Source organism: Pteropus vampyrus, unplaced genomic scaffold (genome assembly GCF_000151845.1).
Source record: "Pteropus vampyrus isolate Shadow unplaced genomic scaffold, Pvam_2.0 Scaffold54, whole genome shotgun sequence".
NCBI lineage: Eukaryota > Metazoa > Chordata > Mammalia > Chiroptera > Pteropodidae > Pteropus > Pteropus vampyrus.
In genome coordinates, this window is record NW_011888835.1 from 7,240,466 (window position 1) to 7,266,987 (window position 26,522).

The 26,522-nt window shown below is 41.8% G+C and overlaps 1 protein-coding gene and 1 long non-coding RNA gene across 10 annotated transcripts in view; one reads left to right on the plus strand and one right to left on the minus strand.

Moving 5' to 3' along the window:
• Positions 1–17,796, minus strand: part of SAMD12 (sterile alpha motif domain containing 12) — a 369,255-nt gene extending 351,459 nt beyond the window's left edge. For 3 of the 9 annotated variants that reach the window (XM_011360376.2, XM_023530790.1, XM_011360375.2), the window contains exon 1: positions 17,618–17,791. In XM_011360376.2, coding sequence (XP_011358678.1) covers positions 17,618–17,630 — 13 coding nt within the window. In that variant the 5' untranslated portion in view covers positions 17,631–17,791. Of the gene's footprint in view, positions 1–17,617 lie in introns of all 9 variants that reach the window. The other 6 variants (XM_011360374.2, XM_023530788.1, XM_023530787.1 and 3 more) reach the window with 4 other exon arrangements.
• Positions 17,060–26,522, plus strand: part of LOC105292240 — a 31,139-nt gene continuing 21,676 nt past the window's right edge. The window contains exons 1-2 of the long non-coding RNA XR_895903.2: positions 17,060–17,471; positions 26,332–26,435. This is a non-coding gene — a long non-coding RNA (uncharacterized LOC105292240). The remainder of the gene's footprint in view (positions 17,472–26,331; positions 26,436–26,522) is intronic.

Sequence of the window (26,522 nt, forward strand, 5' to 3'; positions counted from 1 at the left end):
AAGTTTTTCTGGACAATTATCTTTAAACATGGTTGCCCTAATCTCATCAGGAGACCATTTTTAGTGCCGTGGTCTCGCTCTCTTCCTGCTTCTTTCAGGGAAGGTAGAACCCACTGATCTCTCCCTGAGAATGCGAGCCCAGATGTCAAAGTGGGGGACAAAAGCAGTATTAGAGAGCAAGTAGCTGAATCCTTTGGTTTGACAACTGGCTTTTCCGGGCCAGCTCAGTATCATCCAGCTCTCAACCCCATTTCCACTGATGAAGGACTGGTGGGCAGACACAGAGGCAGACCAGCTGGGATGGAAAGAGGCACTTATGTGTACGGCCCCTGGGGACATCTTTCCATCTTAAGTTCAAAAAGACCCCATCAGCACTAAGGAGCAGATAGGAAGGTCTCTAGGAAGCAGTCAGCAGAAGGCATGTTTAACTCAAGATCCTAAATGCAGCAATCAGAACACACAAGTACATGCAAGTTCCTACGAGTGGTCAACCAGTTCTGTACGCCAGCCATCCCTTTCCACTTGCTCTTTTCAGTCCAATTTATGATCACCTCAATAATAACTCTCAGTCCCAACTATAAAGAAATAGACCCTTGCCCCAAGAAGTTCCATTAACAGGAAACCTCTCTTTCAGGGCTGAATCTATTTTGGTTTGCATGACTGCCTTTGTCAAATCTGAGTGTGTACACATGTACTACGGCACGGAATGGAACTTAGGGAACTTGGGCTTTTTCTACATCCTATCATGAATTGTTCGAAAGCCTGATGCATTGAGCAAAATGTGAATTCATTCAGCAATTATCTTCCGAGCACCTACTATTCACCAGGTATTCTTCTAGGCGTTTAAATACAACCATGGTGGGGGGCGGGCAGCGGGTACACAAAGATTATAATTGTAGTGGTAAGAAATTTCTAGTTAAAAGAATCATCTTCAGAAATGAGAATCCCTAGAAAATCTACAGTTAGATTGTTAATTTTCTTAGGAATAATAAAATATACCCAGACTTAGAACCTTATCTGGAAGTTACCAATATAAGTGGGTAAGGGCACAGACTGTGGAATCAGATTTTGGAGTTCAAATATTGGATCTTCTCTGAGTAATTAACAAGCCTTCTTCTCCCAAAAAAGACCTAAACATTCTGACATAGGAAGATCCCTCTTCTTGTCCGAAAAACACCCAGTTCATCTGACAATGAAAACCATGACTGACAGGCCCCATTCGTACAGAGAGCTTTCAAAAAAAATTTATTTTAATGGGGCCACTCAAATATGAGCAGACAGCCTCAACCCAAAATATCTACAAACATTTTGGGGTCTCTAATGTGAAACAATACCGGAATGAACAAATGGGAGGGAAAGACTTGTAAGAAATATGGAGAGCAAAGTTAACTTCGATTAAAAAATTATAATATTTGCATTAACAGCCTCAATGCAATATGAAAACATTATACCCACAGGATAAAATTAGGTGCTATAAAAACTTCAGAAAGAAAAAATTCTTGAAAAATTAAAAATGATAGAAATTATAAATGCCACAGAAGCTTGAAAGATAAAATCAGTCTACCAGAAAACAACAAAAAGAACTGAGATGAGAAATAGGAAACAGACTAAAAATATAAGAACCACTCCAGGACACTTATCATCTCAAAAACAGCAGCTAGAGAAATAAAGTACAGAATGAATTAGATAAAAATAAATCAAATAATTTTTTTAAAATTCCCACTAATGGATGACATGAGTTTCCATTTTGAGGTACCACTAACTACACACACAATACAATGGATAAAAATAGACTCACACCAAAGCCTAATCTCATGAAAGTTCGCAATATTAATGACAGAAATAAGATCAAATAATTTCAAGAAAAATGTATATTTCAAACAAATGATCAAGAATGAGAAGGCTTCAAATTTCTCAAAAACTAGACTGGAAACAGGAAGATATTAGAGGCTTCAAAATTGTGAGGAAAGAAAATTTCCAACTTTTAAAACTAATCAAGTTATCAATTAAGTACAACAGTAGAATATATACTTTTTGATACGTGTAAGTAAATTCTCCGAAGAATGCTTCCCATGTACCTTTTCACAGGAGGTAACTAGAGGATGTGCTCCATTAAAACCAAGGGGAAAACAAAGAGGAAGACAGGATCCTAGGACAGGGGAAGATGTCCGACACAGAGACACCGAGAAAGGCAATCTGAGGATTACGATAAAAGAAATTTTAAACACAACAGCTCTGAAGCAAGTCTAGAGAACAACCAGACCAATTTGAAACAAATCAGAATTCTTGTGGGACAATTTCTTCAACAAGACGAAATGAACAGAATATCTAATGTGTGAACATATTGGGAAGAGATTTAACAGAGAAACTTTTGGTTGGAATTAGTGATAAGTTTATAGGACACGAAGGAAACAAGAAGAAGATAGTGAATAATTTTTAAGTTACATTCAAATACAATAAAAATAAAATCTAAATTTTTAAGTTTATAAAGTGTTTATCATACTTCCCAGCACATAGTAAGTACTCAAAGAATTTAGAATCTCTTATGAAGTGTTTCTTAGTAAAAGAAGAGTTAGGAGTGAAGAAATTTTACTCAGACAGGTTACTTAGGCAAAGCCTGTTTCCTCATATGCAAAATGGGAATAAGTACAATTATAGTAGGCGTTAGAGAAAATGTTTATAAGCCACCATCCTTGGTACACAGTAAAAATATTTGTCTATATTTGCATATATAATATTTAGGTGTTTGATCGCCTGAAAAAGAAATCCTAATTTCAAAACATTTAACACTAAGAGCACATGCAAAAATAATGGCCAAATATAAGAAATGCAGTGATTCTGAATGTTTACTTAATCAAAGATTTTTAAGAAAATGCCTGAACAGCCTCCCAAGCATAACAAGAAAATATAGATAAAACCTTAGAGAATGACTAGATAGACTAGGAGATCAAAATGAAACTCCAAAGTAAAGAATAGGTAGAAAATCTTGTTAGAGGAATATACTGAAAATTAGAAGAATAAAATGCCTTGGCAATAATCAAATAAAAGTAGTGCATGTGAATGATCAATAAGCTGTAATAAAGGGCATGACTTGAATGTGTTACAGCTGTTGAGTTCTACGACTGACTTGGATACTGTCTTCTCGTTCCATCTAACAGATATGCCTTCATAAGAGGTAAGTATTTTCTACGGCCCTGAGCTCGACGATGACCATCAACAAGTTACAGGGACAGAACTGACAAAATGCCTACTGAAACTTGGACAAAGTTGTTTGTTGCCCTCTCAAGAGCTCCCATCACTGCTTTCATTAAGTGGGCATCTGTATCTAAGAATGAGATTCATCATTGAGCTTACACACAATTACAAAAAAAAGAGGGGGAGAATAAAATGCATTAATTTTTATCAACAACTAAACAACTATTTAGATTTGCTAGAACGACTTAAGTTACTCCAGGTACAGTGAGTTACTTACACAAAGCCCAGATGTGACTTTTCCCTACAGTGATTTAGAGAGGGACCGAAGTGGCTGACTCACTTAGTGGCAACAGAGTAGCCACTGAACTCATCTGAACTTGGGTTTGAATTCTTATTCCAACATTTTCAGCTGGTGACCTTGGGGAATTTAATCTCTCTGGGTCTTAATTTTTTTCATGTAGAAAATGGAGATATTAATAACTGCCTCCTGGGATTACTGTGAACAGGTAGGACATTCAGAGTAAACAATTATCAGTATGGCCTGGGTCCCAGCCCACTGGGCCACCTATTGCTATCAATCACCAGTACAGTTGTACCAGGGTCCACTGGCTGAAGAGCAAGCCCGGCTGCTGGTATCAGTAAATGCCTAATAAATGTTAGCTATTGTTATTATTAGTTTCTTCTTTGTGTTTTCACGATTTTTCTTTCTAGGGTGAATATGAAGGATTTTCATACCCAGAAAAAAATATGTTTTTAAATATTACTTGAATGTAGCTATTTAGAAGATATAGTTATGGAGAATCAAGAAAATATTGGGAGAGGAAAAAAAGCGGAGGGGGGGACTTAATCTCTCACGACTCGAGCCAAGGGTTAGACGCCTCCAGAGGATCACAAGAACTAGAGCATCACTCTGCTGCCTTCGTCCGTAATTTAAGAAAAATTCTTGATCCCTTTTAGAACATTCCATTTGCAAACCCCTTCAAAGTAGGCACTGTGCCATCCCTTCCAATCACAGCAACAATGACAGAAACTGTAATAAAAAGACTCAAATCTAAGCTCTGCCACTAATGAGTTATGTGACCTTGGGCAAAGGAGCCTTCACATCCTTATTTATGAAATGGGAACAAGAGTGCCTGTTCCAGCTGCCAACGGATCAGCCGTGGCTCAAATGAGAAACTGTACTTTGGAAAGCAAGAGTGCTGTGTAAAGCCAGGGCAGTATGATTTCAATGATGACGGCCTTGGGGTGAGGTCCAGCGAACACGCGGGTGCCAAAGCTACTAGCTATTGAGTTTCAATTAAGAAACCCTGGCCAAGCAAAGGTCAGAGGGAGGCAGGAGCTTCATGGGGTTGCAGAGAGGCACTTAGCAAGCAACAGACCGTGCTCCGGCCAGGGAAAATCACTCTCCCTTACCATTAGAATCAGGGACAATGGCCTCAGCGCCCTGGAAACCTAAATCTTAAGGCCTTTAAAAGCAGGAAGGGGGCAAGAAATAGGAGACGAAAATGGAGAGCACATTCTTATCTTGGTGAAATGGTGAATGGGCCAAGTTTATTTTCAGCATCTTCTTCACCTTTCCTGACATCACCCCTACTTGCTATTGTTTTCCTAAAACTTCGAACTCACACTATAGGACCAGAGTGTCCTTATGGTACCCGCTGGCTGGCCTGTGCGCCCATCCCCTACTCCACAGGCAAGCACCCACTAAGGCCTAACATCTCCAGAAAATGACTCGTGTTCTGAAAATTATACCTTCCCCCAACAACTGAGAATTAGAAGCCCTCCTATTCCATCCTTCTCCGACCTGGAGTTAGTGATTTAAAAATAAACTAATATACAAGAAATTGTCAATTACCCACATGTTCTTATAGGTCATCCTTAAAAAAATTTTTTGGGAGATATAACTGACATAACAGTATATTAGGTCATCCTTTAATAGCCAAATTGTTAAAGAAAATTCTGAAGATGATATCTTAATCCAGGATTCTCCAAAGTGTTCTAACTAGGAAATTAGATAGACATCTGTTGTTTTTATCAAATTTCTGCTCTGCCGTTAACTAGCTGAGTGACCATGGGCAAGTTACTTAACCTCTCTGTATCTCTTTTGCTATTTATAATAGGGATGATAATGGTACCTACCACATAGTTGATGTGAAGATTGGGTTAATATATGAATAGCGCCTATCACATAGTACGGTATTAATACCTTTTAGTTATGTATTTATTTTACAGTTAACAACACTCCTTATCTGCACCCCGCACCATCCACATTTCCCAGAAAGGACATCTCCTCTGAGAGATAATACACCTAAACTCCTGATGGCTCTTGCTCTAACAGTTACACTTTCTATATTTTGTATCTTCAAAATCTCACTCTCCGCTGTAGCAATTCACAGTCTATAAACACTCTCAAATATTTTCTATCTTAAAAAAAAAAAAAAAAAGATTCCTTTCTACTTGTTTCCCATCTAGACAAGGCCCTCTGTCTTCCAACTTCTCACCGTGTTGGCAACTTCCTTGACCAGGATCTTCCTACAACTATTTCTCCCATATATTTCCTTCTTTCTATTTCTATACATTTGCGTCAAGAATAGATTCCTCATCACCCATTTGATCTTTGAACTGCTGTAATATGGATTTGCTTCCCTATTTCATCAGAATGCCTTTACCACCTGACTAACCCAAGGGCATTTCCCCCGCACACACCTTGCTGGCTGTCTTTGTACACCAGGTGATGCTGACACACTCCATTTTGAAAAGGTTCCCCTACTACCTGCTTCAGCTTCCTCATTCCCCCCACCACCCACCGCTGAAACGCTGCAGCTGCCTGACAGTCATGCTTTGCTCACACAAGGTTTCCCTCTCGCACCCGCCTAATCTCTTGCCTTCGACGTCTGCACAGAAGGACGTGAGAAGAACATGTGACCCTATGGTAGAAAGGCATTCCAGGTGGGAAGAACAGCATAAAGACACGGTGCACTGCTTGGCCAGCAAACAGCTAGCTGATCACTGGCTCCTCGAATGTCAGGGAAGATTCTTAAGGAAAACCGTGGGAAATCAGCCTGGAGCAGGAAGGCAGTGACATCCTGGGAAGGTTTGGATGCTAAGGAGCCTGGACTTGATTTTATCAGCAGTGAAAAGCCCCTCGGGAGCTGGGAGCAATTATGTGTCTGCCACACCTCACAACTAAACAACCCCAAATCCAATGTTTCCCCCTACGAAATGTTTCCCAGTTCTGTTCCTCTGTGTTCCCCTTGTCCCTTGTTGTCTTGTGAATTCTGCTTCCTTGTTTTTTTAGTCTTTCCAAACCCGCCCTCCATGGTCATTAGTTCACTTTTTAAAACAAACAAACAAACAAACAAACAAATCCTCCAAGAACTTCTCACAGAGAGTCCAGGGTGGTGGAGGGGTACATTGCTGTGGGCTTGGTCGCTCCTCTGATGGAGGGAGAACAGAGCCCCCACGCAGCCTATCCTGCCCATGTCTGCACCTTTTTGCTGAATCCTTTTACCACCGGGGCCTTGAATTTGCGACTCAACTATAAGCCCTACTAGGGAAAGGTTCATAGCCTTAGATTCTTTTATATTGCTCACTGCTTTTCACAGTGCTCGGCTTATCACAGGTGCACAATAAATAATCATTATCCACATAAAAAAGAAATGCACACTCATGTGTGCTGGGTACACAAGTGAATCTGGAAAACAGCAGCAGCAGAAACAGAACCCCAAAGACCTGGGGCTCCTTACAAAAAAGGAAACAACTGTAGAGAGCCAATAGCAAGAACAACATCTTAAGAGAGATGAGCCAACGACCTGAAAAGGTTTTCCCTATCACAGAGCCCAATTAAGTGATGGTTTGCTTTATGATAATTTTTTTTTTCTTAAATTACTGACTTTTCTAAAAGACGGCTAATAAACTAGAATCAAACTGGAACAAAACCAGAAAGCAACCCAGGACAGTGATAAAACAAGGACTCTGGAATGTGGCAAGGTTGGCAACAGAGTCCAGGCCCAGCACCAACCAGCTGTGCGGCCACAGGGAAATTTCTTCTCTAGACCTACAGTCTCTCAACTATGGAGTGGGGAAACCACCTAGCCCACCGCCTTATGAAAAGCAACGTCTAGAGAGGCTGGCAAAAACTAACTAGTTCTCGGTTTACTCAGCATAGTTGAGTATGCCTTCCATGTACCAGACATGGTTATAGATAGGCACTGGAATGTATCGGAGAATAAAAACGTCAAATGCGTGTTCGCATGGAGCTCTGCTTACTCATCCTTAGCCCTCGTGAGAATAAAATGAAAGCCCCGGTCCTTTCCCCTGTGAAAAATACACGTAGTGCCAGGTATGTTGTGCATACAGTTGTAAGGGAGTCAATGACCACATGAAACCTTCAGTCCCCTCTTGTGATCTTAGATTAAGAACCTGCCCCAAATAATTTTTGACAAAAGAGCCAAAAACATACAGTAGAGAAAGGAAAGCCTCTTTAATAAATGGTGCTGGAAAGCTGCCTGTTAAAAGAATGAAACTAGACTATTGCCTATCACCACACACCAAAATTAACTCAAAATGGATTAAAGACCTGAATATAAGACTTGAAATAATAAATGCATAGAGGAAAACATAGGAACTAAACTCATGGACCTTGGACTTAAAGAGGATTTTATGAATTTGATCTCAAAGGCAAGGGAAGTAAAAGCAAAAATAAATGAATGGGACTACATCAAACTACAAAGCTTCTGCTCAACAAAATAAACTGTCAACAAGAAAAAGAGACAACCATCCAAATAGGAAAATATATTTGCAAGCAATGCCTCCAATAAGGGCCTAATATCCAAAATATACAAAGAACTCATACAACTCAATAACCACAACAACGAAAACAAACAATCCAATTAAAAAAATGGGCAGAGGACCTGGACAGACACTTCTCCCAAGAAGACATACAAATGGCCAACAAACATGAAAGAATGCTCAACATCACTAACTATTAGGAAAATGCAAATCAAAACCACAATGAGATACTATCTCACACCTGTTAGAATAGCTGTTATTCACAGGACAAGTAATAACAAGTGTTGGAGAGGATGTGGAAAAATAGGAACCCTCATACACGGCTGGTGGGACTGCAAATTGGTTCAGACACAATGGAAAACAGTGTGGAGGTTCCTTAAAAAAAATAAAAATTGATCTACCACATGATCCAGCAATCCCTCTACTGGGTATTTACCCCAAGACTTCAAAACATAAATTCGAAAAGATATTTGCACACCGATGTTCATGGTGGCCAGGATATGGAAGCAACCTAAGTGTCCTACGATAGATGATTGCATAAAGAAGCTGTGGTACATATATACAATGGAATATTACTCAGACATAAGAGATGAAATACTGCCATTTGCGAAAACATGTATGGACCTTGAGATAACCATGCTAAGTGAAACAAATCTGACAGAAAAAGTTGAAAAACCACATGATATCACTTATATGTGGGATATAAACCTAAAAGCAACAAATGAACAGGACGAATAAACAGAGACACATGGACAATTGACGAGGGGTTATCAGTGGGAGGATATAGAGATAGATTGGGCAAAAGGGGTCAAATATGTGGTGACAGAAAGAAATCTAACTATGGGTGGTGAACACACAATGAACTATATATATGCCTTACTGTTGAATTGTACACCTGAAACTTACAGGATTTCGTTAACCAAGGCTCCCACTGTGCACAGACACAGCGGATGACACGCCCGATTCTAAATCTGAATTGCACAGGGCTGCAAAACAAGCCTGGCCCCTGCCATCCTCCAAAAAATCACACAAGAAACAGAGTCAACTAACCTCTTCTTAGGCTTCACAAAATGAAGTCCACAATTCCCCTCGGCAGGCAAGACCAATTCCTCTCATGAGCAGGCAAGTCCTCCCGCCCCCCACTCTAGTTAAATTCACCTTCTGTGCCCTCTCAGGCATGGTCTTCCCGTTCTAATCTTCATGTCGTCGCCTTATTTTCTCCAAAGGCAAGTCCTCTCTCACCTGTACTGCTTTCCTTACCTGTTTTTCCATCACCATCACAACAAAATAATAAATCAATACCCAGAACGTGACAAATTCTGGTGTTATTTAATATAGAAGGGAATTTAACAGCTTTCTTCTGGATGTTAAGACCATGTTAAGCATTTCTAGGCTACATCCATGCTTGAAGTCTTAACCGACCAGGAAACCAGACTGTGTCTTTTACGATAGCAACACTCCATGCTCTTGTATAATGCAGCTCACGGAACCCACTTCTAGAAAGCTGCTTCCTTCTAATCCCATCCAACTGCCTGCATAGTCCCCATTAAGTCTTCCATTCTTATGGGGTCCTCATTATCAGATGATTAATACAGAGAAAAAAATCCAAAATTGAAGAAAACACGTGTGAGGCACAGTAACTCTGGAAGGCTAATCCTTTCTTTAAAAAACTAAAACACACTCTATGACTCAAAAATCCCACTCCTAGCTATTCATACAAGAGAAATAAACTCATGTTCACACAAAAACCTGTGAACAACTGTTTAAAGTGGTTTATTCAACAGTACCGAGAACTGGAAACCAATCCAAACGCACTTCGATTGGTGAATGGATAAACTGTGGTAGATCCATTAAATGCAATAAGACTCAGCAATTAAGAGGATTAAACTACTGATAACGTGCAACAATGTGGGTGGATCTTAATGAATTACTCCAGGTGAAAGAAACCAGACCCAAAAGGCAACGTAGTATATCATTTATATGACAGTCTAGAAAAGGCAAAAATATAGGGACAGAATTCAAAGCAGTGGATGTCAGGGGCTGTGGTAGAGTGAAAGGGCACATGGACTTTTTGGGGTGTAGGAACTGAACTTGATTGTGGTGGTGGTTACAAGACTGAATACATTGTGCATGTTTGTCAAAACACAACGACAAAAGGTGAATTTTACTGTATGTAAATTATACCTAAATAACTCAATTTTAAATGTTTTAAAATACTAATATAGAAGAATATTGAAAATAGGGACTCAAGTTTCAAAATCAATAGTAAAATAGATCGAACGATCCTGTATCTTGAAAAGAGAAACTGAATTTATCTATTTGACCAAAATTAGACTATAAATGTGTAATTCTTAGAACAAAAAAGAATCTACTTATTTGTTATATAACTTCCACGAGATTTATGTCAGCAGGACAAAATATTTTTAACTTCATGTTTGACTTTTCATAGCCCATTTATAAAGATAGATCATTTCTTCCCAATCTGTTTCAGGGTATGTTTTCACCAAAGACTTCTTTTAATCCTTAGATGGTCTAAATATTTTTCTTTAGTGCCTATCAAGTCAGCATCTTAGGTCAATTTTTTCTCTAATGGTTATCAGGCTTAACTTAGCCAACTTTTAACTGGGTCACGGCTGTATGATTCCATCGGTTTTCCAATGTCACTTTCAGAGAGTCCATAAAATTTCCCCCCTTTTGAAAGATCTGAAATTCCTCTTTGCAATCGATTTACATACGTATTGTATTGTACACATGGGTGCTCATCAAAAAGATCCCAGCCTACAAAATCGTGGGTGCTAGCGTCAAGTAAATTTTCGGAGGGGAAAAATTAAGTGATGAGTCCTTAAGAATATACTCATAACAACATTTACTTCCCTCTGTTACCTCGCAACCATGGGGTACCAGATAATAAATCAAATAATACATTTAAATATGAGAGCCCTCATATTTTACCAATTACGTTTTGTTGGTTTTATCCCAACTCTGGATAAACTACATTCCTTCATTGAGCAACTAGTGTGGTACCAGACACTATACCACCATGGGGCCTTAACAATTACTTTAAGTGTGGTAGGACGATAAGGAGACAGACAGCATCATCATCATCTTATCCAATGTTTACTGAGTGTTTATTGAGCAACTACCAGAATGGGTCCTAAGAGCGTTCTTAATACTAATATAATAACCCTCTCAACATGCCTGAGGTCATTACCATTAATATTCCCATTTGATTGATGAGCAAAGGAGTCTCTAAGCTGTCCAGTGAATTGCCCAGGCCCACACGCCAGGTCCTTGGCAGCGCTGGGGTGCATACCCTGTTTGCTGCAGAGCTTGTACATTTAACAACAGCACTGTGAGTGTTATGGCCCCCACATTGTGACATGAGCAGGCCTGAGCCCATTCTGTGGCCCAGTTCTTCAAGTCAGCAGTAGCTGAGGTTCAATCCACATGGCCAATCCACAAACATCTGTCAAGTCACTGAAAACTGGTGTTCTGTCTAGAAAACCCCAAAACACCTTTCACAGCAGCAAGAACAGCTGAGAAGCAAAGGAACTGAACTTGCCAGCTGGCTCTCCCCAGTCCCAATGCCCTTGCAAAAAGGCTGCTGAACGCAGAGGGGCGGCCACCCCTGTCACCCAACAGCTGCTGCCCCTTCACGCTCTTTGCTAGAGGAATGAAGCCACACAAGCAGCTTCTTGCACCCACACTTCAGAAAATCAGACTAAATATAGCCAAGTGTGCTCTCATGAGCCAGCTCAGAGCTGGTACTGCTGCTACATTACACTTCAGAAAACTGGGGAGGAATCAGTTTGATTTACAGCAGAGCAGCTTTCTTTCTTGCTCCTGTGGTTTCAAAAGGACCATACGCAAGATCTAACTGGGCTGTGGGGAGTGCTGAAGGTTTGGCCAGGCAGATAATAGAGCCTGTAGGAAAAGGAACGTACCAGACATGACTTCAGGGGCGTCCTCACTCACTTTGCTGCCCATAAAGGGCTAAACCACCACAACACCAGGACTTGGGGGGGGGGGAGAAGTTGCAATCCATTATGTAGATCATACACCACTGTTTTATGCCCTTTCCCCCATTCCCCACCCATCAGCATCCAACTAAAAGCTCACTCAAATGCTACCTGCTTGGTGAGCTTTTCCCCATCCAGCTCAGAACTCAATGCTCCACTTGTTCTCAGACCTCCCACGTTATGTCTCTTGGACTTTTATTTAGCACTTATATCATTCAGCCTAATCTGCTTCTCTGTCTCCTTCGCCAAAGTGGAGGGGGCGGGGAGAAGATTGTGCTAAGCTTCCTTTTTCATTAGATTTCCCCCAAATCTAGTAGAGTTCCTTGAACACAGGCAGTAGTACTGCTTACCAACAGAAAATGCAAAACCTGCCTGAGTGCCAGCAGAAGAAAGTTTGCAGTGAATCCCCACCCCTCTCCTAATTAATTAAATGCACATCTGACACTCCCCGGAGTTCAAGGACCAGGTTCAGACCCCTGGCTATTCCTCCTGTGACAGGTCACCACAGCACCTACTGTGACTCAGCATTACAGAACACAGCTACCTGCAAAGGTGCCACACCATCTCCCCGTATAAGCAGCAGCCCTTGCCTCTTCCGGCATATGGCATACAAGTATAGCAAGACACGGGAAACGAACAGAGAGCTGAAAGGAATTCGGAAGGGCTGGGTCAGGCATCACAACAGTGGGATTAGACCGAAGCCCTGTCTGAACTGGCTGAGAGGTCCTGAGAAGAGAAGGGAGTGGCGGGAACCATTGCCACAGCAGGTTGAGGCCCCGCTCAGTCACCAGATAGGAATTTTTAGTGATGGGCTTCTATTCACCACTGTCATATCCTAAAACTGTGATTAATAGAAACTGCTGGTGTGGAAAGGTCATATCTTATGAGCTAGAGAAAGAAATGAGAAAAAGAAAAAAAGGACTCTTGGTGACGAGTGAAATGGAAGAGAAAGGGGTAGCGGTTAGTTGCAGAGTCACACCACGGCACTGCACAGGTGAGCAGCTGTCAGGGAAGCCCGTCCACAGTCCCACTGCTTTTACGACATGTATATACTCTGTGACACAGCTGGCAGTTCTCCTTAAGGGTGGAAGGGGGCTATGTGGAATCAGGAGCACCCATAACCCTACCACAAATTCATTCAGTCTTCCATCCGTTCATTCGTTCATCATGCTTTGTACGGGGTCTACCGTGGGCCAGGCCTAAGACAACGCCAGACCTCAGGAAGCACCGCCAGGTAAAAGAGTGATGTTCTCAACAAGGAAATGCAGGTGTGTTAGCGCCAAGACAGCAATCTTCCTCCTCGCTTCATCTGTCACACGAGAGGAAATCCACGAGAATGACACTTCCGGTCTGTCTTTACTCTCTCATGGGCTCTTCTCAAAGAAGACAATGATTGACATGCAAGTCTGGGAAAGGGAACAATGCACAGGTGGCTCAGGCCTCCCTCCCTCCCTTAAGGACCCACCTGCCTGTTGTGGGAGCCCATATTCTCTCTGCTCTCTAGCTGTCACCATTACAGAGTCAAGTACTCCTGTGAGGGTAAGTTCACTGTTGGAGTATAATATTAGCAAGTCCACTTTATCACCCAATCCAAAGCCAGAAAGAAAATAACCCACGTGGCCTTGTAATAAACATGACGTTTTTATCTCCCATTGAGTCTCTGTGATTCGGTTCTGAATTAAAGCGGAGTACAGAGCCATCGTTTCGAACTGCTTCTCTTCGCTATAAGTGTCTATTTTGTTTGCCCTTTTCTCCAGCCAGTTATTACTTACTTATCCTTATGTTTTGGTGATAAGCAGTTTTTTTGTTTTACTCTTTTATGGGAGATAAACTGTGGAACCCAAGCATTTAATGACTCAGAGGCCATTTGATAAGCCAATTTGTGCACTCAGGATGGAAAATTCAGATTCCCCAACACAAATGTCATTTAGAGCACATCGGCTTCCATCTGAAATCTTCGAGGGGGGGATGCTGAATATTGGAAATCATTTTTCTCCCAACTAAGAGAGGCTACTCTATTAGATCTAGAATAGAAATATTATGTACAATATTCGTCCACCCCACTTTACTTACACAGCTCTGAGGATGAAGCCAGAAGAGGAATTGGGGACAAGTAGGAAAACTCTTCTCTTGCTTCATTTATGAAATAACCACTGTGGTCCTTCAAGGACCAGGCCCCAATCTTGGAGTAAGGTGATCAACACAGTCCCTGATAAAGCTACTTTCTCCTCTCCCCGTTTAATGCTGCAACTCACTTCTGTTAGTTAACATCGCCTCAATGGACACAACCATCTACATAGTCTTTCTATGGAGAATGGATTACCCTGTGCTTTCTGTGTCCCATGTCCCCTCTAGCGGTCTTCCAGCAATTTCAGGTAATTTATGACAATGCAGTGGTTTGTTAAAAAGGCAATGGATGCCAATATAATCTCAATCTGAATGCAGACCGTCACAGGTTCTATGGCCAGAAAACAGAACTCAAGGATGTCCAGCTGCCCGCTGGGGCAAGGCTCTGGTCAGGCCAGGGAACAGAAATAAGATGATGTAATTAAATCCAGAGAAGAAAACGCAAACCAGAGTAATCATAAAATAAACAAAGGGAACTTCTTTTTCTTCTTAAACTCAAGGCTACAGGTTCAGCAAAATGAATGAGCTCCTTACGTGCTATTAACACTTTTAGAAGTTTAAGCTCACTTTAGAAAACAGGTTACACGTCGCAAAATCCTTCTAATTTGAAACTAATTAGAAAAGACAGGATACAAAACATGTGCCAAATAGTATAACTGTTTGTTTTGTTTGTTTGTTTTTAAACCAAGAACGGGAGAGAGTGCGGGTAACATTTACTGAGGATCCTTGTTCCAGGCACCCTTCCTTAAGTCCTTTCCTTTATTTAATCCGCACAATTTTCCTGGAAAGTAATTAGTCATGTGCCCATTTTTTTCCACATGTAGATATTAAAGCTCAGATGTTAAGTAACATATATTTCCTATTCCAGTTCTTCTGCCAACATTCGTTATTCTCTGAATCAGTGTTTCTCAATGAGCTTCGAAACACTGGTTGTTACTTGGCATTGGGTTGGGGACTTTGTATGGGGTGACCATGCGCACTGACAGACAGTTAGCATCCCTGGCCCACGAGCACAAAAGACCAGCAGCAACCCCCAACAGCAGTCCCCGCGTATCCCAAACATGTCTTAGGAGGACAACTACCCCTCAGATAGGAATCACTGCTCTAAAAGAGTCTTTGAGTATCAGGACAAAAAACTGAAGTGAGGGGCATGTCCTTTTAAAGCCCCCCCCCCCCCCCCCACTGCCCCTGCCCTTTCGAATTTCTCAGAAGCCCATTATTTTATGGCATTTGTACTCCTATGAAAACCCCATGAACCGTTATGGAGTCAGTTACAAAAGCTCTATGAATTTATTTCCCATGCATTCCAACAACATTTATTGAGTACCTATATGGATGAGTCAGGTACTGTGCTGTTGGCTGGAAATATAAAGTCAAACTGCATGGTTCTAAGCCCCCAAGGAGTTACATGCTTATGGTCTAGTGACAGATAAGTATGGTGAGTGTTAGGATAGATGTAAGCACAGGTGCTAGCTAGGAAAGCTGAGTGCAGGCATCTCCCATAGACAGGGCAGAGTGCTGGGAAGGCAGAAAGGCTGGCTAGGTCCAGTTCCCAGAGGAAGTGAAGTTTTTCCTGAGCCTTGAAAGACCAAATGAGAGGAGCCAAGAAGGGCCCATTCCAGGCAGAGAAAACTGACTTTGCAAAAATCAGAAGAGAATCATACCTGCAGCCAAAGTTTAAACTACTTCCTTCATTCTTCAAGTAGAGACCTCATTGTGATTCAAACTCAGGATCTCCTATTTACTAGAAAGGCATGTTAGCCAAATAAGTCACTAGAAATAAAATAAGCTCTCCTCAGTCCAAAGGTTTTTCCTTCCAAAGCCCTTATTTTGTAAGGTCTAACCCACCAGACAAGAAATATGACTAATTCCATACTTCGTCCAGTGAGCAGGAAATTGCTTTCAACTATATTGCGCATTGGCAACCAGTGTGTGTCCAGCATTGAGGACACAGAAAGATGGGGAAGAGGTGATCATCAATGTCATCTGAGGAGTGAGGTAGTAGGGTGTCAGAACATCGATTTTACCCTTGACCTCAAGCTCAGAATGAACTTTTTTTCTTTTTTAAATCTGAAGTCTTGTCTCACTTACCAACAATTATAACATGCAAAAAGCCAGATTCTCCCCCTATTACATTTGCACAGAAAACATAGAAGAGCCTTTGGCTATCTGTTTTTTCAAAGTCAGAGATGTTATATATAATTAGAAAATCAAATATATAAATAAACGTATTAGATATGGATTACTACAAGTGGCCAGCTTGGGGATCTCTGAACCCAAGCTAGCCCAAAGGCAATAGTTTACAGAAGCTGGGTTGTAGCTACTTCAGGGTAATTATAAAGATCAAGAGTCAGATTAGTTTAGTTTCTCCCACCTGGGGCAAGGAGGGGCGATTCTAAGCCAGCCAGCCCTGTGTTTCTTTCCTGCCTCCAGCCTACAAGGAACAGGCTCATTTCCCCTTGGCATGAAGCCTGATGTAACTGGAGGGCATATGCCCTCGCTTTCCTACACTGCACCCTTCCCCTCTGACCTGAGACGCGCTCAGGAACCATAATTCTGTAGGTGAACTACGCTCCCCTTTAGTCCCATGGTCATTTCATTTTATCACGCAGTTTGTCCTCATTCGACATCAAGACCAGGTCTGGTCCACATATTACCCTAACCCCCATCCCCGGCCCCGAGTCCCAGAAACTACGCGCTCAACAAGAAAGCCGAGATAAGAGAATCCGAAATGAAAACTCGAGATTTGTCACAAACCGCCTGTCCCTGCTTTCAACCAGGAAGTTCGCAGAAGGAAAGGTGGTTGAGCCAGAACTGCAAAGCTAAAGGCCAAAATTACACCAGGAAAGAGGAAGGTGGTCTTCAAAGAAAAGAATTCACCCAAATCGAATAGGTTGGTTGTCCTTTTTATCCCTAGTTGATCCCATTTCATTTCTGTAAACTTTGCTAACCCCGGAGGGCCGTATAAACAGAGACAGGTGTAGGGGCACCTCCACTCTCGGGGTTCATCTGCTGCCGTCCCTGCCGGGTGCACACGACAAGGGGCCCTAGACCCAATCGCAGTCCATGCTTCCCGATGACGCACCTGGCCAGGGTCCTCCCCCACGTGTGGGGGGCAAAGAGAGCATCCCCAGCCCGGTGGCCCCCCCAGACAGCCCCGATGGGAGAGAGCAGCGAAAGGGGCACCTGGGGGTGCGACCTCATGCCGGTCTCTCTGACTTTCCCCCCATTTCCAGCGCATCGTTTCACATTAGAGACACTCCAACCTTAAAGTCCTGCGCACCTACGTGTCTTTCCAAAGCAACTGACTAAAGCGCCTACTGGCCTTTCGTGGCTCAGGTGAGTGCCAAGAGGTGTAGGAGGAAAGGGCCCGCTCGCCACCACCCTCTTTCCTCTCCTCCCCACGTTCCCTAAGATTCACCAGGGATGTGTGTATTGGGGTGCGCGGGTTGAGAGGGAGCTTAAAATGCCCAAGCGTCCCTTACCTTCCACAGCCATTCTCTCAGAGCCTCCCTAACGCATGCATAATTTTCTCGGCCGAGGTACTCCTCTTGCCCCGCGCTCCCCCCCTCCTCGCGCTTTCGCCTAAAAATTCTGCGCTCATCTGCTCCAGGACCAACCTGCCGCGGTCACGCAAAGCGAGGCTGCCGGCTCCCAGCTCGGCGCAGGGCGGCCTGGGAAGTGTAGTTCCCCGCCTTCATTCCTACCCGGGAAAGCGCCCCAAGTCTTGCGCGGGGCGCGGCCCCGCCTCCACACCCGGATGGCAGCTCCAGTTTCAGCTGCTCCACCTAGAGCAATGCGTTCTGGAGTGTCTCGTGAGCAGACCCGGGGACCCAAGGAGGTGTCAGGGACTACATATTCCAAGATGCCGTGCGCTGGGTTTCGTTCCGCGCTTAGAGTACAAACCCGTGATTGAGATCATCCCTTCAATTAGAAGGGGGTAAGCACCTGGCAGGGGTCGCGTGGGAGGCACGAAGCAGCAGGGTTTCTGGTGTGATCTTCCGAGCGTGTTTTTTGGCTTCCTTAGCTACCCATTTAGTGAGAAGAGAGCCAGCAGCGGGCTTTGGTTCTCCGCCTGGGCCAGAGAGTCGCTGCACAGGGCGCGGTTGAAATTTGAACCTCTGCGCCCCGGGATGTGTGGTTTGGCCGAATCCCGTCAGGTGATAAAGCTGATCCTCTCCGTGGTTCAAGTAGCTAACACTTAACATAGGGGTGGAGCACGGCTTAAAAATCCCGAATAGGCATCTCCCCTAAGGGGTTATTTGGAGCAAAATCTAGGAACCAGGATTCCACCTGAGGATGTCTGACGATGGAAGCCTGTGTGGCTTCCAGGGTAGGAAGCTTTCAGTTCGCCCGGCCTGGGACCTGTTGGCAGTCTGTGATAGGGCCTGTTAATTAACAGCGCCTAAGTGCTAGTGTTCTTTCAACTTCTGAACCTGTGTCCTAATTCCAGGTGCTTGGGGGTGCTTTGAGCGCACAGGTAAAAGAGTCCCGTGGAGCGTAATAGAATTCCAGAGCTGGTAGATACTGATAAAAGTGAAGTTCCCCAACTTTTTTCCCCCTGCATGTGGAAATACTGATGCAGGTAGAGGTAACGGAATGGCTTTAGGAAGAAAACTGTCTGGAAACTGCATGCAGTAAGACTTGTAAAGGCCTTGAACTCGGAAATGCACGTGGTACCACTTCCACCCAGCGCCCAGCATTTCCGCCCCTCCCCCATGTATATGTTTAAAAACGACTCTGGAAAATAACTCTTAAAGTACGAAGATCTGATTGTTTCCATTATCATAACTACTTAGATTTTCTTGTTCTGTCTTGGTCATAAATTTTAATATTTTTTACAATTTTATTTCTCTGTGTGCACGTGCATACCTGCTCTTCTTACCACTAAGTACCTATGTGCTTAATCCTCCTATTGGGTAATATGGTTGTGTCTGGGTCTTTAAAAAAGACCAGTGTGCATCAATTAAATGCCCTTGATGATACTCTGAATTCACACAGCTGTGTGCAAATCAAACCCAAATCTTCCAGCCTTGGTAAAGAGAGACCTATTTAGTGAAATACAGTTGCCAAAATAATTTTTACAACCACATATGCAACCAGGCATTCCAAAATATGGAAAGAACTGAAATCCAAGTGCTTCTCACCTCTCTCAAGTATATAAAATCACCAAAGCATTCATTTCCTTTGATTGAATAAATGGAAAAGAAAGTCAAGGGACCACAGGCAGTATCAATAGTTCTCAACCTTGTCTGTGCATCAGCCTTTTACACATTCCTAAGCCCCACCTTAGTCTCAGAATTTCTGCGGGTTTGGGTAGGTATACTTAAGTTTTTAAAACCCACAGGTGATTCTAACTGCAGCAAAGGTGAAAACCTTTGGTTTGCTTTCAAGCTTTTAAGAATCTGGGTGATCATAAAATGTAAAAATCACTGAAATTCATTTTTAATTTTAAAAATCTCATTTCAGAGGAAGTCTGAGATCTTTCCTAACTGATATGCATTCCAGTTTAAGTTTCATTTTTAGCGTAAATGTAAATAAGATGTGAAGGAAATATTAGTTTAATCATATGGAATAGCCAATATTTAGCTTTTTTCTAACCTATGAGTGGAGCAATTTTGTGGTTCAACCTAATGAAGGATAAGCAGCAGTTACTCAAGGGTTTTCAATTACTGCTGAATATTAAAATCACCTGGGGAGCTTTGAAAAAATAATAAGTTCCTACTAGAATGGCCAAAAGAAAAAGGCAGAAAATACCAACTCTTGGCAAGATTAGGGAGCAGTAAGAACTCTTATATACTCTTGCTGTTGTGAAAATTGACACAACCACTATGGGAAACCACTTGGCATGTTAAGCTGAATGTAAGTTTATCCCGTGACCCAGCAGTTCCACCCCTAGATGTATGTACCAAACAGATACACATACACATCTTTTCCAAAAGACATATACAGGAGTGTTCATGGCTGCGTTATTTGAATAGCTACAAACTGGAAACAACCGGAATGTTCATCAACAATACATTGGCTAAATGCATTGTGGTATAACCAAACCGTCCTCCATAGCAGGAGTCGGCAGACTATGGCCCATGGCCAAATATAGCTCCCTATCTATCTTCATATCACTCATAAGTATAATTTTTACATTTTAAATGGAAAAAAGTCAAAAGAACATTTTGTGATATATCAAAATTATAAAAAATACCTACATAATAACCTCAGTTTTACTTTTTGGTCTGCAAAACCCAAAATATTTCCTATCTGGACTTTTATAGGAAAGAGGTTTTTCAAACCCTACTATAAAGTAATGAGAATGAATAAATTACAAGTGCATACAACAACACTGATGAATAATATGCATTAGTTATCTACTGCTGGTAACAAATAGCCCAAAATTTAGTGACTTAAAATAACATTTATTATTCTCAATTTCTGTGGGATGAAAATTTGGACACAGCTCTGCCTGAGGGGTTTTTACGGGCTACAATCAAGGCGTTGGTTGCTCTGAAGTCATCTGTAAGCTCATTGGGGAAGGCTCAGCTTCCAAGCTCATAATTTCAACAATTGAAATCTGTTGGTGGCTTTCAGTCCATCACAGTCTGTTGGATGGAGGGCCTCAGTTCCTTTCTGGCTGTTGGCCAGAGGCCATCCTCAGTACTTTGCCACAAGGGCCTCTCCAACAAGGCAGCTTGCTTCATCAAAGCATGCAAGCTAAGGAGGCTGTAGAATTGTATAGCAAGATAGAAGTCACAACCTTTTGTAACCTGATTATGGAAATGCCATCCCCTCAACATTGCCATATTCTATTAGTCAGATGCCAGTTACTCAAAAGGAGAGGATAAGACAAGGCCATGAATAACCAGAAGTGAGGATCATTGAACGTAGTGGTAGACGCTACAGAATGTTGAACAAAAAAAGCCAAACAAGAAGAAGTACATGTGATGTGATTCTATTTATGTAAAGTTTAAAATGTAGAAAAACTAATCTATGGCATTGGAAGTCAGAATAGTGGTTCCTTCTAGTGTGGAGGGTGTGGTCAAAGTGGGGAATAGTTACTGGAAGGAAGCCCCATGATGGCATCTGGGTTGTTGGGGGGGCGTTCTGATTCTTGAACTGCATGCTGTTTATTATACATGTGTATAATGTTTGTGAAAATGTATATGTGTGATTTGTGGAAGTTGCTTGCGTGTGTGTTGTACTCCAATAAAAAGATTCAATTAAATATAATAAATGACCCATTTATCAGCCACTCTTTGATTATTTTTTTTCTTCTCTTTCTTCGCCATAGCAAAGTGACAGTTCTGTTCCATTTCATTTAAAAAGTATGTTTTGAGGACTTACTATGTGCCAGGTGCTTGCATAGAAGCTTGTGATATATGGTAGGCTGTGTGCAGAGCTGAGAAATATGTGCCACAGTTGAACATAGCATTTCAGGCATGACATAGGAAGTTCATTTACTCATGAAGTCGCATCTGATACACAACTAAATTTAACGAAGGAGAGTCAGCACTCAGGGTTAGATTCTCAAGTGAAAGTATAGAGTAAAAATTAGGAATGAGCAACTTTGTGCTTGAAAATGCCTTATGTGGCCCCTTGAAGTATAGAATATGTAATTTTATGTATACAGTCCTGTAGAATAATTTCCTAGCACACCAAAATTAGAGAATATAAAGGAAAACTACTGGGAAAGACTTTATGCGAATGACTATATATTCAAAACAGTCAACATTTAAAATAATCAAATTCTTAGTTTTGAATGGGGGCATAGTTAAACAGTTTCATATTTTTTTCTTCTTTTGGACTTCAATACTTTAATATGCTGTAAGATTTTTGTGAGGATTAAATGATAATTAAAGCTTCATCTTAGAGTAGAGGCAGGTCTCTAAAGAAATGGGAGTTTGTTCAATAGATTTAAGCTACCTGTGTGAATCAAACACATAAAATGGTTACAATTCGCCAGAAATTCTTCTAAGTGCTTTAAAAATTCCCAGGCATTTTGGCTCTGAAGGCCATGTGTTTAAACATTGTTCTATGCTGCCTTTCCAATTTTCCACATATTGTGTTTTTGCCATAGGCGGTTTGGGAGAGTGGCAGACCAAAGTCACAACATGGAGCAGGGCACGTTGGGCCTGAAGGAGCCCCTCCTTGTGCCTCTCTTCTTGGAGGGCAGATGAGTGATAGGGATAAAACCCTGTGCACCCTTTTCTTCTTAGGGAGCTCTATGCTTTCTTATTTTCCCCGGGGGCAAAAAAAAAAAAATAGCATATTATGTTGTCGCAAAAGAAAAGGATAGAATTGAGCCTTCGTGGTTAGAGATGAGAAAGGGTCATCAGTTGTCAGAAAGTGAGAGTCAAGGGAATTCGTGCAGTCGGAGCCCTATAAAAGGCACTGCAGGTGCTGATGACAGATGACTGTCCTCATAAACCTGAAGGCATGATCTAGGGCTCAATCGTCATGTCTGCCAAACTCAGAGAAGTTAAAGAAAAATAGGACATAGGAGATGATTTAGATTGCACCTGGGAGAGAAAGAAAGCAGCTCACTCGAGATGTGCCTTGTGCGATAAGGCAAGCATTAGCGTAGTATGGCCCTAGGTTTTGCCTTCTGCTTGCTTTTTCCAACCCATGATACCTGTTAGAGAACAATTTGGCATGTGAAAGGTATTTCTGTGAAGTCTGGTTTTATTCAAGGAAATGTGAATCTTATGGAGGTGGGGGAAGTTATCAGCTAATTTTTGTCTCATTGTTTTAAACACGGGGGTAGTATCTGTTAGGTGTCTTAAGTGATACAGTGTATATTTGTTAAGGTGATCTCTGCCTTCCTCATATAACCCTTCTATGGACCCTTAGGGGTCCTTCATTCACATCCCCTGGGCTGGTCTCAGGAAAAAATAAACCCAACCATAGAACTCCTTATAGTGCTGTCTTACATGTGCCGTGTGCATTGTTGACTCTGCCTTTGGAGGCACAGTGATGGAGCAGAAATACTCTAAACCCTGGAAACGTATAGATCTGAGTTTGAAATCTATTTCTCACCACATACCACGTGGGTGGACTGAAATAAAGTAATTAACATCTCTGGCCTTGGTTTACTCATCTATAAAATAGATCAAAAATATATCCCTCTCAGGGGCTTTTTGAAAATAAGTTATCTATCTGTTTTAACAAATTAACCCCAAACTTAGTGACTTAAAATAGTAAACGTTTATCATCTCACACAATTTCTGTGGTTCGGGGAATCAGCTGGGTGTTTCTGGCTCAGGGTGGGTGTCTAATGAGGTTGCAGTCAAGACACTGGTCAGGTGGCTGTCGTCCGAAGGCCTGCCTGGGGCTGGAGGACCCACTTTTGTGGTGGCTCACTCGCTCTGGCTGTTGGCAGAAGGCCTCTGTGCCTCACTACATGGACCTCTTTATGAGACTTCTGGTTGTCCTCACAAAATGACAGCTGGCTTCCGCCAGAGAGAGTGATCAAGGGAGAACAAGGAGGAAGCCACGACGTCATTTGTGACTTGCTCTTGGAATCACATGTCGTCACTTCTGCCTATTCTACTTGCTGGCGGCGAGCCCTGTAGTTCAGCTGTCATTCAAGGGCAGGGAAATTGGGCTCTGCTTTTTGAAGGAGGTGACTAAGAATTTGTGGACATATTTTAAATCACCATAAGAGGTAACATAAGTAAGGTTCTTGTAATAAAGTAAGTATTCAGTAAATGAATGTAACTATTATTTAAAGGGTTAAATAGTATCTTGTTCTACTCTGCCTCTCCAGTACCTAGCACAGTTTTGGCATATAGTGACAACCTTACATAATGAGCTAATGATTAAATAATGAGCTAAATTTACTTCTTGCCTTATGTTAGGTATTGTGCTTAGCATTTTCGATGGAATAGCTCATTTCATCTTCACAATAACCCTGGGCAATGGAGACTACTCTATTATTATCCCGATTTTACAAATGGGAAAACTGAAATATACAGAGAAGTTAAGCAGTTTGTTAAATGTTAACATATGGAGAGGCTCCATAGGGCCAGGAATTGGTCTCAAATAGCCAACTCTAGATGTAGCTTTTAACCACCAAATTATGGGTCTTCCCACAAATCAGTGACTCTAAAATTATTCCTGTGAAATACTCCTGCCTCTGAACCTTATTTGTCCTGGAATCTTCTGAGGGTGAGAGAAAAATGATACTTGAATTGTGAAGTCTGTATTTTGAGGCCCTAGAATACCCTAAATCTCCCAGCCAAAATTTCACAATGTGACAGGTAAAACTTCTCCCTCCCACTTTTCCTTTCTATTTGATCAACACTGCCACAGCCCTCTGCTTCCTTCTGTTCTGCACTTAGGTTTCTCCTTGAAACTTTGAGGTTTGACGGTCCTAAGGCTAAATACAAGCTTGAAAAGAAACAAAAAACAAAACAAACTAGATGACCCTTAAAGGTCATTTCCTGCTCTATAGTTTTATGATTATGTGAGTCCTCCTTCTTCCTGCTTCCTTTTAGAAATTAGTGACCAAAAAACCTGTCAATTCATCATTAACAATTACTCTCGACTCTCCTTTTTGTCATGCCTTAGCCATTGTCCTCATCCTATACCTGATAAGGACTGGAATGAAAACACTGCAGCAGTCTCTTAGCAAGGCTCGCATCCGCAGTATTCTGACCTCTAAATTATCTTGTAACCCAGGACCACATAGGTCTCCAAGAATATCTTCTCTGTTGATGTCGCCCTATAGTTAAATTAAAACCCTTCTATTGGCTGTGTAGCAGTACTTACACAGAGGACCATGGATATTGCTACATATCCAAGGATCGTTTTTGAAGAATTCAGCCTTACAAGAAGTTATTTTCTTTACTAATGGACTTTCCTGAAGACTTTTGCATGCTAATGTGAAATGTGAATCTTCCTGAGGATTTTTCTTTTGGGCTTATAGGCAAGCACAGATTTCGGGTCAGGAAGCTCTCTTGAGTTGTCCATTTGGAGGCTGTTTCTTCCAACTGTACCTCTCCCTGACACTTCTCACTTGGTCATGAGCCCTCATCACTGTATAGGACCTAAACATATGAAAGTCCAGAAAGCCGTTCCTCAACAGGCTGCTGCTCTATTTCTCTTTTGCTTTCGGACCCTCAGCCTCCCCAGAGTCACCACTTCAGAATATCAAGACATGTGTGTGCTTGTATACATATACATAACTTTCTATACTGATATACTGGGTAATTGTAAAAGGGAATTCGTTCACAGAGGATTTTTAGGGCGTAGAAATGACTCTGTATGATACTGCAATGGTGGGTACATGTCATTATACATTTATCCAAACCCACAGAATGGGCAACACCGAGAGTAGACTCTAGGTGATAATGATGTGACAATGTGGGTCCATTGGTTAGAACAAATGTCCCCCTGTGGTGGGGGATGTCGATAATGGGGGGGCTGTGCATGTGTGGGGGGAAAGGGTATATAGGAAATCTCTGTATTTACTGCTCAATTTTGCTGTGAGCCTGAAACTTTTCTAAAAAATAAAGTCTATTTTAACAGAAAATCTTAAAGCCAAGTACTAAATGTAACCTCCTCCAGGTCTAAAAGCATGTGGGTGTGTGTTGACTAAGAAGTCGACCCCTCACTAGATGGGTCCTCTCTGAGGATGTCCACAGTTTCCAATCCGACTTCGCTGTCCTTGATTTTGCACCTCTATCTTAGCAAGCTGTATCCTCTAGACTTCTCCATCGCAATTCCATTCAGGTGCTGGAAAACCCCAACTCTTACCCTTCATGTGATTCCCTCATGAAGACATTCTCCCAAGTCTAAGTCATTGAGTCCAGAATAGCATCCTAGGGGTTTTTATTTGGACAATCAGTGATTTCTTCTGATAACCCAAAGAACTGCAAAATGGTATAGGGAGAGGTCTTGATGCTCCAAATCTTACAGCATTGTTCAGGCGGGCATGCATCCTCCAAGTCAGATCTCTTTATTGGCTTTCTGAAAGATACATCTTTAAAAAAAAAAAAAAAAAGCCCTTTAGATATGTTAGAACAGCACATACTTGCCCTAAACTTATTTTAATTTACAGGTAAAACACAGTCCCTCTAAACCCTAACAAAAAAACAAAATATGTTCTAACTGCTTTTAATTTGCAAGATAACTTTTTCTTCCTTTAAAGGCAGTAAAGTTCATTATTATGCAGAGTAATCTGAAATTCCTTCCATGTTTTTAGCTTGTATCACTTTGGACCTGATGGACAAAGAAAGGAGCCATATGTCCCCAGAAGACTGCTCCCTTAGTAATATCAAGAGAACATTTGAAGAACCATTTAAGCAAGTAAGTAGTCAGGCCCTGTGCTGGGCACTAGGAGTGGTACCATGAATAGTACAAGTTTCTTGCTCTGAAAGTTGGCCTTAAAAGGCA